This window comes from Anas acuta, chromosome 1, assembly GCF_963932015.1.
Source record: "Anas acuta chromosome 1, bAnaAcu1.1, whole genome shotgun sequence".
Classification (NCBI taxonomy): Eukaryota; Metazoa; Chordata; class Aves; order Anseriformes; family Anatidae; genus Anas; species Anas acuta.
In genome coordinates this window covers 172,463,845-172,481,167 of record NC_088979.1, presented here as the reverse complement: position 1 = coordinate 172,481,167, position 17,323 = coordinate 172,463,845, and the positions used below count along the sequence as shown (strand labels likewise).

The 17,323-nt window shown below is 43.2% G+C and overlaps 1 protein-coding gene across 2 annotated transcripts in view; it reads right to left on the bottom strand.

The window, feature by feature from the left end:
* Positions 1–17,323, bottom strand: part of SLC38A1 (solute carrier family 38 member 1) — a 40,210-nt gene that overhangs the window by 6,870 nt on the left and 16,017 nt on the right. For both annotated transcript variants that reach the window (XR_011091984.1, XM_068669354.1), the window contains exons 5-15: positions 12,589–12,662; positions 10,891–10,983; positions 10,483–10,564; positions 9,563–9,645; positions 8,589–8,647; positions 8,341–8,466; positions 5,967–6,046; positions 4,718–4,818; positions 1,466–1,584; positions 777–918; positions 565–662 (exon numbers count right to left, since the gene is read on the bottom strand). Coding sequence is in view for 1 of the 2 variants with exons in the window: in XM_068669354.1 (XP_068525455.1) it covers positions 565–662; positions 777–918; positions 1,466–1,584; positions 4,718–4,818; positions 5,967–6,046; positions 8,341–8,466; positions 8,589–8,647; positions 9,563–9,645; positions 10,483–10,564; positions 10,891–10,983; positions 12,589–12,662 (1,057 nt within the window). In the remaining variant the exon portion in view is untranslated. The remainder of the gene's footprint in view (positions 1–564; positions 663–776; positions 919–1,465; positions 1,585–4,717; positions 4,819–5,966; positions 6,047–8,340; positions 8,467–8,588; positions 8,648–9,562; positions 9,646–10,482; positions 10,565–10,890; positions 10,984–12,588; positions 12,663–17,323) is intronic.

Sequence of the window (17,323 nt, the reverse complement as noted above, 5' to 3'; positions counted from 1 at the left end):
GAGATAGCACTGCTGGGGAAGACAAGACTCACAGATAACTAACAGATTAGTGTCATTAATAATTACTTGCTGAACACCAAAACCACTTTTTTCCCCATTTCAATTCATTTATTAAATGTTGATCATCCCTAAAAAGGATTAAATGAGTCCATCTTTAGGACCTATCAGCTCTGCTCTTCTCAAAGCCTGAAGATAGAGTGTGCTGTATGCCTTCTGAACTGGCACACTGAAACACAGAAAGCTCGCTGGGCTGAAAGGGCTGCCAAGGGCAGCTGCAGGGGCACCCATGCCCTGGCCAAAGCCACGGCTGCTTGCAGAGCTGCTGCTCCCCTGGAAGGAAATGTCCCCAGCTCCAAAGAGAATGGCTGGCAAGCACAGGGGGCCTTTGGCCCAAAAGACACACAGGGCAAATGAAAAAGGGGAAGCGAGGCTGCCAGCTGATGGAAGCACGAGGGAAAAGTCAGGAGAAGCAGCTCACACAAATCTTCAGATTAGGTGGGTTTTCCATCTAGCACGTTTTAAGAAATGACAAGACAAACACATTGACCTGAAAAGAACACATACCCAAATCCTCTGAGTCAGTTTTGATCCATCCTGATGTGTAATTTTTAAATACAATGATGAAGGAAGAATGAAAATCAGCATATTGGCAGAAGTGACACCTGCAAAATTGAAATGAATTTTGAAATGAGTTTTCTTAGTTGCCAACACCATAATTATTATGCTGCTGATTATCAACAGTTTTATATTAGCAGTACAAAGCCAGGACACTGTACCTACGACTCCAAAAATATCCTTCATGGTTGGAATAAAAATGACTAACAGGTTGATGATAACCAAAAGGACAAAAGTAACCACAACATGACGGCATAAGTCAAATTTAGTTTTTCTCGCCAGCTCAAATAATGATGAACGTACCTGTAGGAAGAAAGAGAGTTTGATGTCAGGAATAGTCTATTGGCCAGTTCAAAGCTCCCCATGATTATTTTAACTGGTTCTTCATGTGGCAACTCAGCTCTACACTGATCTGACAGAAATTGTGGGGACTCTGACATAATGCTCTTTGAAACAATCCTTGCAATTAATTTGATATTTCACAACTGTATGTTTGCATACATCCAAAGTAGGCTATTCCTCTCTTTCTACCATGCCTTTTGGGGTCCTTCTGCACCTAACAGTGAACTTCACTTCTGAGTCTGCTCCAGTGAAATCATGTGAAGGAAGAGAAGGCCCTTGTGGATTCAATTTAAAACTGATTTAAGACCAAAAGTGAATCATTTATTTCCTGCAGGGAGAAGTTTTCCAGAAATTACTGGGAATCTGGTGTGGCAAAAGACCGATCCAAGCTCGAGTTCGTGTTTGTAGCTGCAGCATTACTGACTTGGAAATGACCAAACTGTGTTTTTAAAAAATCCAACCATACAGACATTACCTACTTCCAAACTGCGTGGAGACTTTTACTTACAGTGAAAAACAGCACTGGCACTGTGAGTATAACTGCAACAATCACAGCCAAGCGCACTGTCAGGATGAGGATGTCATCTTTGCTCTGGTACTTGTGAAGCAGATCTGACTGCACATTGTCTACGGAAAAGACAATACGGTAAGTGTTCCAGCAAGTAGGCAATTCATTCACAAAAAATCATTGCTTAACAACAGCCTTCTTGAACAACAAGTGATTTATCTGTAAACAAAAGAGTATGGAATGAAACATTCTTGAGTTAAAACAGCATTTTGAACCAAATCCTAATGCTCCCATTATTCCAGATTAATCCTTTGGAGGCCTGATTTAGAAATGCATCCTAATTCAAGACAGCACATGCCTAAATCTAAGGTAATTTTCACTGTAGGAAAGACAACAGTGAGACACGCACAAAAGCTTGCTTACATATATATACATATAAATAAATAAGTAAAGTGAAATAAGCTACTTTTAATCAGTTCTGTGGGCTTGTTTTAAAGTTTCAAATGATATAAAAATAACCACATGCACCGCAACGGCTGAGTTTAATATAAATTACAAGGTTGAGCTAAATTGGTCTAAACAGCAAATAAACTCCCAGCACAAAGCAGTGCCTCTGTTCTCAAGCAAGAACAAAGCCCGGCTGAGGTCAGCTCTCAGCGGGACATTTTGACATTTGCACTCAAACCCCCGGGCAGCTCCTCTCTCCTCAGAGGGCTGCCCTTCTGTTTTTTTCTACTCTTGAACCTGCCGCCCCTCCTCGGCAGTGCCCACGGCTCGGCCCCACGCCAGCCCTGTGCTCCTGGCATGGCCAAAAGATCGCCGGGGGTGCCTAGTGGGGAGGCACTGGTGATGCTTTAATAAACCCTCCTGCAAAAATGCTTCCTTTGCACTCTGATTAAATAGTGGTAACGGATGGGAAAAGCAAGTTGCTGGGGGACCTACGTGCTTGCTTTGTGCCTTCTGAATATCTAGGAACAGCAACCCTGGGAGGCGGCTGTGAAATGCGCCACAGAAACACGCTCGCTACCCTCTGTTTTTAGAACAGCTCGAGTTTTCTTTCTGTCTGCTAATCTTAGAAAGCTGACAGGAAAACATAATAGCTTTTAAACCGAAGTCCTTAAGAGGAACTCGGTGGGCACGTGTAGATCAAAACTGTGGTAAAACCTCCTCTTCCTGAGAGCAAAACGCCTACGCTCCCCCCAGGGCGTCCTTCTGGGGCGAGACCATCTCTCAGCGCCTGAATTCCCACCAGGAGAAAGAAAACACTCTCCCACCTCCCTGCAGGTTAGGAGTGGGGTTTTCAAGCCGGGCACATGCACAGCTTCTGCGACACAGAGCTTACTCTGCTCCTGCGAGCACAGACTGCAACTTCTGTACCACTCACGGACTGCAGCCAGGTAGGAAGTGAAAGGCAAGGCTTACAGTTGAAGGTCTGTTTTCCTTTCAGCTAGATACACCACAGAGCCCAACCACAGTGACCTTTTAGGGGAAGAAAAACACCTCTTTTCTGTAATTCTGCAATGTAAATATAGTCATAACTGCAACACTTTCGAGAACACAGCAAACAGACAAGCACTATTGGCGTAAAAAAGAAATGGCTAAAATAAAAACCCTGGTCTTACCCAGGCAGGGAAGAGGTTAGAAAACCAAGTGCACATATAAAAGGCAAAATCTTGTCAGTCCCAAGAGTAAGGAGGATTGGAGCGGAGAGCTTTCGCATTCCCTCAGTTCCTCTTTGTGCTGCCTCTCATGGCACCGATCCTGTGATCGTCAGTGCTTGCATGAGCCCCAGCGGAGCTGCGCAGAGGCACGTGGCGTCCATGTGCAGGGATGCCTGCTCCGGGAGGAAAATTCCTCTGCTGCTCCCTCCCAAGGGGGCCAGGAGGATGCAGCCTGTATCTCCTCCATGGGCTCCGTGGGGCGTGGGAGGTTCCCGGAGAGGATCCTATGGGTATCTGCCTCCTCACATCCCTGGGGCGACCGCACCAGAGCTTCCTCCCTGCCAAAGCGAAGGGGTTCGTGCTGATTCACTCCCACTGCCCCCCCACGGGGCTACTGATCTAATGCATGCCTGTGACAACGTTCTAGCTAGCAGCAGTCGGGTGAGCACAGCTGCTGCTGCAGTCAGTTGCAGCAGATACCCCCTCACCTCCATCAGTTTTATGGGGAAAATTAGAACTGATGATGTCAAATTACTTCAGTGCATGCAGGCTCAAGGCATTATGAGCAGGACGAGAGCCTGAGAAAACAAATAACAAGACAGGTACACCTTTGAGAAAAAAAAAAAAAGCCAATTTTCATATTTACTATTTTCTTTCCCTTGTAATAGGTGGCTTACAGTGAATGGTGTCAGAAGGGGAGATTGTAACAAAAAGGTCACTTGGAATACACAGTGGAGATGACTGAAGACCTTTTGGTGACCCTGAGGTAAAAGGTAAATGTAAATTTTGGCATCTGTCTCATAACCCTTTAGTGGTCTATGAGAAAACACACTACATATCAACATTTCCATTATACTGGGAAATGGGAGTAGCTTCCTGGGCCACATTCATATTTTATCCTATTTACTTAAAAATTGTACATACTCCCTTAGGACTGCAATACAACATAATTTGTTTGTTTTTTTAAGTGAATCAATATTCATGAAAAGAGACACAGTGCTAGTCCCAGACACTGAAATAACCATCCTTCAGCTGCAGAGCTGGGACATGCCTCTGAGCTTCCCCACCTTTGCTGCCAATTTATTTAACCAACACCTGAAGGAGTGAACCCTAGGGACACGGGAAAAACATGTGGTCCTTTGTCTCTCAATGATGAAAGTACCAATAAGAAAGTGAAAAAGCTGTGAAGGCTCATTTGATACCCATTTGCTAGGACCTGCTCTCAAACCTGTCACATTTTATACAGATGTGCACAACCAGTCACACATCACTTATTATCAAGGCACACAAAATTCAGGTAGGGACTCTGGAATGCAAATCTTGGTAGGGCCCAGCTAATCCCCAGTTCTGCTAAACAAATCTCTTCCTCATATTTTGAATATGCCTTTTGTAAATACTGCTTTCACTTGTGCTTGTCATCCACAGGGGAAAGACAGGAAAGGATTTGTACCCTCAGTATGAAAACGCTAAGGAAAATTATTTGAAAAAGTATTTTAATATAAGTGAATGGACTTTTCTTTCCAGCTGGGATTCGTTACTGATTTCACATGTATTCCCTTTCTGCTTTGATCAGTAAAGTCTGCATACTTACCATAGAAAGTCAAATAGCCAAATATGGCAGTCATAAAGTACATCACAAACATGGCAAAAAATGAGATATTTGAAACCAACTGCATTTTTTTCTGTGAACGGCTGGGGAAAGAAGAAAAGAAGAGAACAAATAAAATGGTTGGACTGTCTTTCTGAATAGCTGCTTAAAAATGTATCAAGCCTTTGCATAAACATATCAATTCTGCAGAGACTCATGAATGCATTTTCATTTAGAACAGGAATTGACAGCTGCATAAGGAAGAGAAAGGCGGGACAATGGACCTTGGAGTTTAAGTAAAGACATGCTGTAACCACCCTGTGGCTCTGCTCCCCAGCCACACTCTTGTAACTGGAGGGAAGAGCGAAGCTGAGTGGGCAGGAAGAGCCCTTAAACACTTCAGTAATTAAATTAAAAGGCCAAAATATAAGGACAGTAGAAGTGTGCAAAGAAGAAAAACAAACAAAAAAACAACAACATTCTGAATGTTTGCAGAAAAAAACACATTTGTATCCCCCATGGGTGGTAATAATGGATGTACACAGACCACTGTAGCAAAATAGATTAAGTGTAAATATTTCATTTTTAGATATTTGCTCTGAAATATATAAAGTATAGTGCATAAAAATCTATATGCTTTTAAATCCACACAGGGATGCTTTCGACAGGCCCCACGGCACCTGCTGAAGCCACGTGAAACTCAAAGCACCCAGCTTTGAGGGCACCCAGGGGTCTGACTGTTCCTGACCCCTTGCCCAGGCCCAGGCCCCACGCCAGCAAGGCCGCAGCAGGGCCGGGCCCCAGCTCCCCGCAGCCCTGCCCGAGGCTGCACCAAGCTGGCCGGCCTGGCGACGGCATCGCAGCACGGGCGAGGCTGAAAGCGATTTTTGTTTCTGGTATTACACCAGCTTTTTAGTTGTGCTGGAACAACTGCCGTGGGCTGAACACACGTCTCCCTCCTATGCAAAATAACGGTCGGCACAACTTGGCTCTCCCCAGGCTGCTGTGTACTTCCAGAGAAAACTCCCCAAGTATTGCATTATCCTCAGCTTCCCTCCACCCCAATGGCACATCTGGGAGGCCAGATTTCCTAGCTGACAGCCACACTCGCTGGCTTGTTTGGTTTTATTAAAGCATATCTCCTCCGAATGGCACGAATGACTCAGAGCACCTCTGCACTAACATTTTCCATGCAAAACAGTGCAAAACAATTAACTGGAAAAAAAAAAAAAAAGAAAAGAGAAAGGCTTACTCTTTAAGTTCGCTGTAAATTGGAAGGACTGACGGGTGGCACACGAATGCGAAAGCGATGGTGGGCAAAGCGTACACAGTCTGTTCAGAGAGAGTTTCAGACAAAAAGTTAAGAAGAATAAGTATTTTACCCAGAGTCATAAAGAAATGTGTTCAGCTACCTCAACTCCCAACTCTCTGGACTCTTTCAACTGAACGTTGAAAGCCCTATTCAGAGAAGGCAGGAGACCTGTCAACTGGCACGTGTTTAACAAAACATGGAGAGCAGCGCTCTTTCAATGGGAGGACAACATCTTGGCGCTGGTCATGCAAACACAGCCCTGACTTTGTCCTCAGCGCACAGTGGTGGGTGCCACGCGGCTGTGGGTTCTGCTCCCTGGGATGGGTCTCCCTGCCCAGCTGCTGCCACCGACACTAGCACACCGCCACGTGTAAGGGGGACGGACGTATGGTGGGTCACCGCTACGCTACCCTGCCTCGGGATGGAGAGGGGTGCGCACCCGTGGTGCTAAGGCTGAAGTCCTGAAGATGAAGCCCATATCCAGACTGTAAGAAAAGAGAAGAGGAATGCAGAACTTACAAATAAATGGATATTTCAAGGTACCAGACTGAGCCCCTTCATTTCCCAGGCCAACAAAAGGGCTAGGAGGAGTGTGGAGGGAGCATGCTTTTCCTTGGGGAAAGAGAGAGACCGTTACGTCACTACGAAGCGCAGAGGGCCTCTGAGGGGAACCTCACCCCCTGCTCAACCAAAAATCTGAGCGGGTTTCCTTGGTCACCATTTGGCCAAACTTTATGAATGATCTCAGAGCTCAAGCACTTCCATTCTCCCCAGGAAACTGGTACGAGCTGAGATCACATGAAAAACAGGTCCTCCTGTGAGGATAAAATGAGCTGATCCCTATGGTCAGCTCTTCCTGGTGCTCTGAGGTTTTCTTGTGCTGGCCACAGGACAACCATTGGCACAGAAGCAGTCTTGGAGCTGCCCAGTGGGGTACATCCCCATCCCATGAGATTCAGAAAGCACACTATTTGCTCTCTGGTGGTGCTTCCATATCCAGACCTGTGCTGCCTTCTCTCAATCACTTCCAGCACACAGCTGATGTGGAGTCTCCTCTCTTGGAGATACCCAGAAGACATCTGGACATAGTCCTGGTCAACTTGCTCTAGGTGTCCCTGCATGAGCAGGGGGCTGGACCAGATGGCTTCCAGGGTCCCCTCCAGCCTCAGCCATTCTGTGATCCTGTGAACCTGATCTCCTCTCACACATCTAAGTTACTAAATTGATTGGCAAATTATTGGCCCCAAGAGCAAATCTCTAAAGCTCAGGTCCAGTGTGCCTAATTCAGATGGACTGATCCTTCTGATGGGCATTCATTGACTCTGAGGTAAACACTGTCACTGCAGGAGAATAAGATTTCCTTTTGTCAGTATCTATCTAAAATGTACCTACTCCTGTGTCGCTACCACACACCAAGTTGACTACTTCTTGGTCAGTTACACTGGTTCAGGGCTGATCGCTGCCCACAGCTGAAGAAAAGTGCTCAAATTAGTTCACACTGACTTCTTGGACTGAAGCTGGTAGGATGATTGGATGATTTTTTTAAAAAGCTTAATTTTTTCAGGCATATACTATACATACGCATTCTCTATGAACGCAGTGGTGACAATCTGAGGACCCTGCCCTACTGGATAAGGTGCCGTGCAAGGATCACTGCAAACCGGCACAGCTGGAAGAAGCAATCCTCCTGCTCCCACAGCTACAGCCAGTTGCTCTTTCGCACTCTCTTGGCACAACTTTTTGTGCAGCTGTGTGGCGATCGAGGAAAGCATCCAGCTGAAAGGCAATCAAATTTTTGCTGGATTAGCTTTCGACTGTATCCTTTTCCTGGTGCAGTTCACCATATGGCTATAAAAACAAATACCCTGTCACAAAGAAGTGGTTTGTGCACAGAAGGACAGACAGATTACTTCTGGCCTTTGGATGCAGGCTTACAGTGTCTGCTGAACCACAGCCTAGGAACTCAGTTGCAGCACAGACAGTACAAAGCAGCAGAAAGGAAAACTCTCCTAAACAAAGCATTTGTTGTCCGGTGTTGTCTGGGGCTCACAGCCTTAGCACACGTACTACCAAGGCAGCTCAGCCTATCTTGGCTTCCTGGGGAACGGAGCAGCAGAGCAAGACTGCAAGGAGCTACAGGTGTTTATGGCGCCTCCATAAAACCGGGCAAGGACTCCCATTGTGCATTCGCCATCGGAGCCCATGTGGAAGCATGGAGGGGCAGGCCCTACGTGCTGCTGAGCTGATTAAGGACATGGAGTGTAGGTGCATGTATTATGTGAATCAAAAATAAGTATCATAAAAAGAAACATACCTTGGAATTAAAGATAACATACTTTGGCTTACACATATGCTCATGTGCTGAGCTATTTGATAGCATAGATGATGTTGCATTTAGCTCCAATTCGTAACAGGGAATTTGAAACTTCTTGTAAATAACCTAGGACAAAAGCAGAAAACAGCTGTTAAGAATAATACTAAAAAGCAAATTCTAATTGAATTAAGAAATTCTGAATATGCTATCAAGTGACTAATCCAATGAAGAGACCAAGCTTAACTTACCACTATGAGGAAAAATACCATGCAGCTTAATGAAAATCCGCTGGTATAGCCAAGATACCCTGAAATAAATTAAAAAGAAATCTTACACAAGGTTATTTTATTAGCCGTATCTTGCTTTTTAATTCTCTACTTAATGATGAATTTAAATGCATTATACATTTAATATGTATTACAAGCTTCTGGGCAGGACAAAAGCATTCCTGGTTGGTGTGGGAGCCTTCCACGTTGCAAGCCTCCGGCATTCAGACAGACCAGGGCTTTGATCTAACCGATGTGACACACACCTTCCTTCCCAAAGGTAATCGTTACAGTAGTTTAACTAATTTTACTTTTGAAAGGGGCTGTGGTAATTGAAACAAACTTGAAAATGTGAAATTGCAATCAGAACGTGACCCAGATTCCCTACTATGCAGAGAAATGTGAGCTTACTATGGGTTAGTTTCTCAAAAGGAAGATCCCAAGAGGAATGCAGTGCCAAAACTTGTTACATGGCTTTAAAACACACATAGTGCACCATCTGGCATCTCTGCGGACTAAAACACATTTGGAAATGTGGTTCTTTATACACACCTTACTTACAAAGCCAACACCTCCAATTAACCCAACCACTGAAAATTTCAATGCTGATAGAAAAATAAGCAATTTTTTATAATCTTGCATTTTGTTGGTGAATATATTTTTACAGGCCACACATACAGTAGAGTCAGTCACCTCATGAAATAAACACCCTCTTAAGCATATTTTTTAAAATCAATTTCCCCAATTATATGGATGAGGCTGGTTTATACCGAGTTCAACCGCTGTAACAATTTAGGCCTTCTTTTTTCCAAGACGCTCAAAACACAGCTTCTTCCCGGACCAGAGAGGCTGCTTAGATTACAGTGAGAGCATAATTTTTGTAATTATATTTGAGTGGCCAATGTGGCTGTCGGAGGCACAACGGGCTCCTGTATTTTATAGGATTTACATCTTACCTAAGTTCTTAAGGAGACATAAAGGGAGGATGATACCAAACGTCACTATGACAACGAGAATCCGCCCATCGACGTACCATGCCCTGTATAAAACATTAAAAAAGTACCGTGAGCACACCTTAAACCCTCTCTGGTTTTCCTCACACTTAGTCATCCTCTTTGCTGCAGTTACAGAAGCATCTTCCATATCCTTACACTATGAAAGGCAAAATAGGGACCACATCTGAACTTTGCAGAGTACCAAAGGTATTTGGCATCCAGCTCTTAAAACATGGCACTGCTCTGCCTCAGATGCAGCACTATTGGTGTTCTGTGTGATATATTTTCACTGCTTTGTTTAGTATGAAAACCCGAGGAAAGGGATCTCTAATTTCTTTGTGCTCTACAATACATCATATAACCCTGTGTAAAGGCTATTTATTACCGTAAAGAAATACCATCCTCCTATTCCCTCTATTAAAGAAGCTGGTAAATGTCAAGGAGTGACAACTGGCAGACATCTAAGTATAATATTCTGCCTTTGTCATATATTAGTATAGAAGAATTTTATTCGGGGCCAAAAAGTCCTGTAAGATGCTAAAAATGCAAGTAAAAATATATCTTAAACTTTTGTTGTTCCCAATATCTTCAAGCGTTGCCCTACACCGTAAAAGACAAAGCTTCTAATTCTGCACAAAAATCTGGAGTGCAAATAGAGAAAATATTGATAACTACACCTTTAATTTCCTATCCATCCTCTTGTCCTTCACAAAGTTTTCTTGTGTTTTATTAATCCACTGAGATACTCCTGTGATCTACTGTTGACAAGCCTACAGAATATCCGAATATCCAGTACTTAAGGGTTTTTATAAACATATGCTCAAGATTATCTATACAATGTTAAATTCTGTAATCTAATCGCAAAAATGAATTCAACTTACGGAAAATTTTCGTCTTTTCCCATTAGAAACTTTATGGCAGAAGGCAGCTCATTTTTGACTATGAAGAGATAGCTCAACATTGCTGGTGGAACAAGAGAATCACTTTAGACAACAGATGAGATATTTTGTGGAATACGTACATAGAAGCATCATGAACATTTTTCCACATCAGTTTCTAATGATAGAAGACCCAGAACTGTAACTGACTGTAAAATACCGATCATTCAGTAATACAGCATCTTTAAAGGGCTGCACGCAAAATGTTATTGAGACCAATACGGAGGAGCATGAGGATCCCAAACTTTTCTAAGAGAATGGGTAACCTTTACTTAGATCTTTATTAAGATCCTCCTGTGTTATTTGTTTGTTTGTTTTGTTTTGTTTTTAAATATCCCAGATCTCCTTTACCTCCAACGTTCTGAAGAGATGTAGATCCAAAGACAATCATTTTTCCTGGGGTGCCAAAGACCTGCTCCCCAAGCTTTTCATACACCATGCAGCCTGTGTTAAAAGAAATGAGGAGAAAGGTAAAGAATTCACCAGCAAAAGCAAAGAGTCAAACCACTTGTGATTCCTTTCCTGTGTAAAACTGTATGTTTCCATTGTTACTAAATGGAAAGCTCTCTTGTAATTGCTAGAGCTGAAACTTACGGAGTAATCTATATTGGTATCTATAAATGCTGTCTTTGGCTACCGATCATTTATGAGACCCTCTTAATGAGTCCGTCTATACCCATAATGGCATTTTAAGTTCAGGTATCCCCATCCTGGCATATAAGCTTTGCAGTCTCAATGAAAGAAAGGTTGAAGGCCTTCACTCCAGACCAGATTCAGTACAGCAGGGGCCAGAAGCCAGTACTGGCAGCCTGGCCCCAACAGACACCAGACTGCAACTCTGTAATTCTGCTTGGTTTGACTAAATGATCCAAATGAAGGCAGCCACTAGTTTACAGGATGATTTACAGTTTTTAATGATGATGCCTTAACTTGCGAATTCTCAAATGTGGTATGTTTTTGGTAAAAGCAGGGAACAGCTTAAATTATAACTAAAACTTCATTTTAAGTATTTGTCAAGCTTGAGAAACTCCTCTATTAATTGGATTGTGTTTCTGTTAAATGCTTTTTTTCCTTGGCTGCAATTCCAGCTGAGAAAAAAAAAGACTGGATATTGTGAAGATGGTGAGAATCACAAGAACAGAAAGAGAAATACTACAGATGTTACACTGAACAGATTATTTTAAAAATGGATTTCGTTTGTTTTTCTCTACATTTCCTTATAGCTGACATTTCTTGTTTAAAGCTTGTATAAACAATAACTCTGAGCTTAGCTGTAATGATATATCTGCGATCCAGCAGCACAGAAAACAGGGCTCAGATTTTGGGCACTAAGATGGCACAAATGTGTCAACAATTATGCCTTCACACCTAGTTTAAATAAGTAGTTGGTGCCTTTGCACACACTATAATGATAACTCATGTGCATCCAAATTACGTATTAAAATACGACAGTGTTCTTATGCACAGATAATTTTAAAAGTATGTCTTCAGAGGTTGTTACTCAAAGAGACTCTTGACTTAGAGCACAAAGTCTCTTTAACATTGTAAATAACTTCTAATTTCTGTGTTTAGAAATGTGTTTTGCTTAGAGTTATACTACTCTCTGTGGAGGAACTGGTTCTTTTTATTTTCTTCTAGGAAAACTCATGAATTTCACACTAGCTGTTAACAACGAGCTCTATTTCCAAGTAAGCTGGCTTACCTGGATAGGCAGATTCATTGTATTTCATTTGCAATTGATTTTGTAATGCAAAGGAACTATTTGAGCTGTTCCTTCTAGCTCACTAAAAACATTTCCTTGCAGCAGAATCCACTCGTTGGCTTGATTTTTTTCTCTTTACAGTGATGGTCAGATGTCATTCCCCTTTGCCATGACATTCATTATTTTTAATTCTGGGCTTCTGACCCACAATCTTTTAGGACTTCCTTTTGTGTCAGCAAAGTGATAGAAACTCTGTCTTTCACAAAGTACCTTGCCTTATTCTGAGCACTTTTTACCTCTTATTCCTTACAAGTCCACTGAAATGCTACAGTAACATCTTATATTACCTGTTTCCTTTGAACACACCAACAGGAGATATATTGAATAAATAGACAGCAATGTCACGGAAACCAAAAGCAGCCTACAAAAGAATGAAAGATAAAGCTTACTGTAAAAGCAGAGCTCTAACATTGCAATATTTTACACATTGGGTCATATTCCCGTTGATGCCAAGATATTTTTTATAATCTTCTGAGAATGCAAAAAGCCCTATAAACAAGAGTGATTAACATGCTGTTTGCAATTCCACCAGGCTAGAGAGGACCTATAAAACCTTGTATGCAGAGGAATTCAACTAAGTAAAACTTAGAAAAAATGCAGCCTGTTACTGAGTTATACCCTTTCTTGTTGAGGGAAGCAAGAAGGAAGATGTCTCATCATATAGGAATTAGGATTTAATCAGAGCAGGGATGAGCCAGGTATATTCCTCAGCACCCAGTCTAAAGGATTTTTTTCTGGAAGCTGAGTAAAAATTTCAGAAGGATGTCCTCTATTTAAAGCCTTCTGTGCCAGATGCAAGCATCTCTTCCCAAGACACGTGTCACATGCCACCAGAGGGGTGCCTCAATGGTTTTCTACATGCCTCCCAGTGCCGAAGGAGAGGGAAGAGGAGGGAGGTTAATACCACCCAGAGATGTCTTGCTCTATCCAGCCTTCCACAGGCAAAAAGGACCCGAATGTGAACTCAACGCGATGAATAATGTGGTCTCTAGCTTCGATTCTGTCCGTGTCCTCGCAATGAGTGATCCCAAGGGTTGGAGCCTCTGGGCTTTAGATGTTAGGCATGGAGACAGCTGACCCATCCCCTCACCACTCACAGACTGTCTTCTCCTGGGAGTGAAGGCAGAAAGCAAAGGCTTATGTTTCATCCAGGAAGGGACAGGTGTCCCCGCACTGATGTCACTCCCCTTTCCGCCATGATCCATAATTTGACTTCGCACATAGAAGAATTGCAGGAAGCAATGACTGAACTGTTTGTGTAGTGAACTTGCTGGCACAAATGATAATTAGTCAGTGCCGGGGGCTAAGTGCATAAAAACACATTTGCTCATTGCTCTATGTCTTTAAGCCAAGCACTATGTGTGCCTTCCCCTCCGACACTGACACACAAAGACCTGATGATGTTTTCATGATGTGTGTGAAGAGCATTCAGACAATCTGTTGGCAATTCCTCTCTTTATTATGACAACTACCCTTGGGACACCGAGGAAAACAAGCCTAAAATTTAACAGAAAACATGCTGCTGCCACAGATAGGCAGCGACACATCTTTTTCATAGAAATATATAGAAGGATCAGGACGAGAAGCTTCTTCCCTCCCCTTTTTTACCGTTTTGGACTAGAAATGTTTTAGTGCCAAATACTGACCCACTAGTTTTTTGGGGCCAGAGGAGCAGGGAGGTGGTAGAAGGAGCTGCTCTTTTGCAGAGAATCATGGTTGACAGCAACACCACGCTTCTCGTACAGCCCGAAGGGTGTTTCTCCTTGGGGAGGTGAGGGGAAAGGCGCTTGCACTGGCTGAGGTCACTCTGCTCCATTTTTTAAAGACTTGCTAAGCCCTGCTGCTGCCCACGTCCCCTCCAGACCCGCTACGCCCCTGTCTGTGTGGAGGCACGGTGCTTGCAGCCACGGCAGCCAGGCTGAGTCACTCCCAGCCCCAAGTGGCCCTGGCTGCACAAGCCAGCACCAAGTCTATTTTAATATTAAAAGCTCCCGTTTTGCAGGCACTGAGCTCATGGAGTCTTTGCAGCGGTAAAAATAACACCCCCAAGCAGCCAGGTATTTGATCTGTTGTCCTTAGCTCCCCGTAGGACCTGCATGGAGACGCTTGGCGTTTTCCTTAGCACTGCATGAGGAACTTGTTTGTGTTAGGACTGCGGTGTGGACAGGGACACCCGCGCCAGAACCGCCCCTTGGAAAGGAAAGGAAACGTCCCTGCCACTCGCCTCGCGCAAATTCAAAACAGAAGCGGGGTAGCTCGCACTCTCGTCTCAATACTTATTATTTTGCCTACTTTTAAAGCAGTGCTGGCAGCTCTGCAAGCAATCAGCACATGCAAAGCTCACCTCCCCCAACAAATCCAGAATAAACAGTTTAGGGCAGGGGACCGATACAGGGCTAGGAAGAACAAACTGTTCCTGTGGCACCGCTGCTGTTTGCTCACAGCTGCCACATTACCAAGCTGGCTCAAACACTGTCCCCAGCCCTCCGTAGAGTCCAGGCTGCAGGGCCTGGGGGGCTCGGGCAGCCCCCTGCCTTCTGCACTGAACCCCGTAAGGCATGGGATGTGGAGGAGCGAGGCAGAGCAGGGCCATGCCACTGCAGGCCACCCAGCCTGGTGACAGCTTCCAGCTGACCTCAGCAGAGGCAGCTGCAGAGAGCAGAGTGAAACCTCAGCTGTCACCTCACACTGCACCTCATCCGACAAGCTCTGCCTCTCAGAAGGGTTTTTCAGGCCCCATGCATTGCGGGGCTAAGTATGGGTTGAAGGCACCTCATGCCTGGGCGGCCCGCGTGTCTCTGCAGTGCGATCCATCGCTCTGCTGCCAGTGAAACCACAGGCAGGGTGAGTTACCTACGAGTGCTCCTGCCATTCCCAGCTGGCCTGGCCCTTCTTTACCTCCCCAAGCCTTTTGTGCCATCTTTCTGCAGCAAGAAGGCTTTCTGCCCATTTTTTTTCACACAAGAAAGGACGTTCTTCTTCGGTCTAGGTTGTGGTTATTAAAAATATTAGGATTAAGTTCCTCAGAGTTCCTCTGCTGTTTTGCCTAGAAAGTATGACACTTCACTATGGCAATCAGTTATGCAAACATTATGTGACAGTACATACCCATCACCATATTTACTTTGTACATCTTATGCCAAGAGTATAGGATCTGAACCGATCCTGGTGCACTGGGTGCACATTTCACACTGAAGTAGCATAAAAATTATGAGAGTGGAAATCAAGTTGGGTCTGCTTTGTTCGAGCTGAAAATGCTCCTTTAGTTCTTCCTCCTCTGCTTTCTATTTTTCAGAGATGGTGTGAGCCAGCACTGGCAGACAGATGACCTGGACAAAGCAAACTAGAAACTTTCCAGATTTCTGCTGTTCAAGAGCAATGAATGTAAGTGCTTTCTCATGCGCAAAAAGAAATCAAATTCATGCTAGGACTTTTTCTTTTATCACTTGTAAAGCAGAAATGGTTCTAAGATCTGCCAAGGACAGAGACAGCAGAACCATACATTTGTGGGAAAAACGCACTGACTGAGAGTGTGAGCAAAAATATAAAAGTAATGGTCTACATTTAACTATGAGTCTATTGCATGGTGAAAGGGCAATTTAAAGCACTTCAATTTTCAGGCATAACTACAGACAGCACATTAGGATGCTGTATCTCCAGGCTTCAAAGGCAAAATCTCTGCTTGCCTGGTCAGAAAGGTCCTGCGAGCTTCCTTACCTTTCATCTCAGCAGGCTGATCTATCTCCAAGCTAACAGATCTAAAGGCATTACAAAACTAACAAAAACAATTACTCTCACTTAAACCCACATGGTCTAATTCTGTAGAGAATAATGCTGTTATTTACTACATAAAACCTCTACCCAGCTATCAGCTTTGGTGGTTTTTGTACAGTTAGGTGGTGCACAGCTATACACTCACTACTCGGACCAAGACTAGCCTAGTTTCCACCACAAGTTGTTTGAAGTTTTGCTAGTCTTCACACCTCTGATCTACTTCATTTATAAGAAACTGCCTTTTTATATCCTTTAGAGCAAATGCATTTCACTTAAACTCTCATGAAAAACTTTGCCGAGAGAGAGAGAGAGAAGAGGATAAGATTACTTATGGAAAACTAAAGCAACTGAGGGTGAAATTGAAGGTGCTCTAAAATCTCCTCTTGTAGAGTAGATGTAAAAAGTTACTGTTCTTTAGCTGAGACACTGGTCTCCCAGAAGAGGTAACAAGGTTGAGCAGAGGTGACTTCTTTGGTTACAGCAGTTTTTGCAAACCCCAGTCTGTGCCCTCCAAGGTGTGCTTATCAGAGAGCATGGGTGGAGAATCATAAACAGGTTACTATCACATGCTGGTTTAAAAATAATAATAATAATAATAAATATATATATATATATATATATATAATGAACTCAGTCCCTCTGCATAAAAAAAAAAAACAAAAACAAAAACCAAAAAACAACTCAATTAGTGTCCATCTACTTTATAGCCTAGCTTAGTGGTAACACAATTATGAGACTTTGTACATTCTTAATGTAAGTGGATTAATTCCTTGGATTATTCCCAGATTTTATCGAACCACAGCAAACTGTACTCCAGCAGCATGGATGTAGCTATGCTGGCACGAAACCTCAGAGCAGATGGCTATACATACCACCTTGCCCATCCATTCTGCTATATGCAGGGTTCATATTATATATTTTCAAAAAAAAGTAATAACGTAAGTTCTAGATTTTTAGGTTCTGACATTCAGGAAATGACACCTCTGTAGAGTGATCTGTAAACTTAATAACTGTGTTGAACAGGTCTCAAATATTGTAAATTATTGTATTTCTTCCCTCAATGAACATTTATTACTGGATTCTGCACACAATTCCCAACTGATTTCTTAACAATCACTTTTCACAATGAAATGTCTCACACTGCAAACCAGAATAACACAGTATTCTGTGTCTTACTCATTCACTGGCACTGTTTCATTTTTAAACTATAAAATTCTGTTTTATGAAATGCCTCTTTTTTGGTGGAGT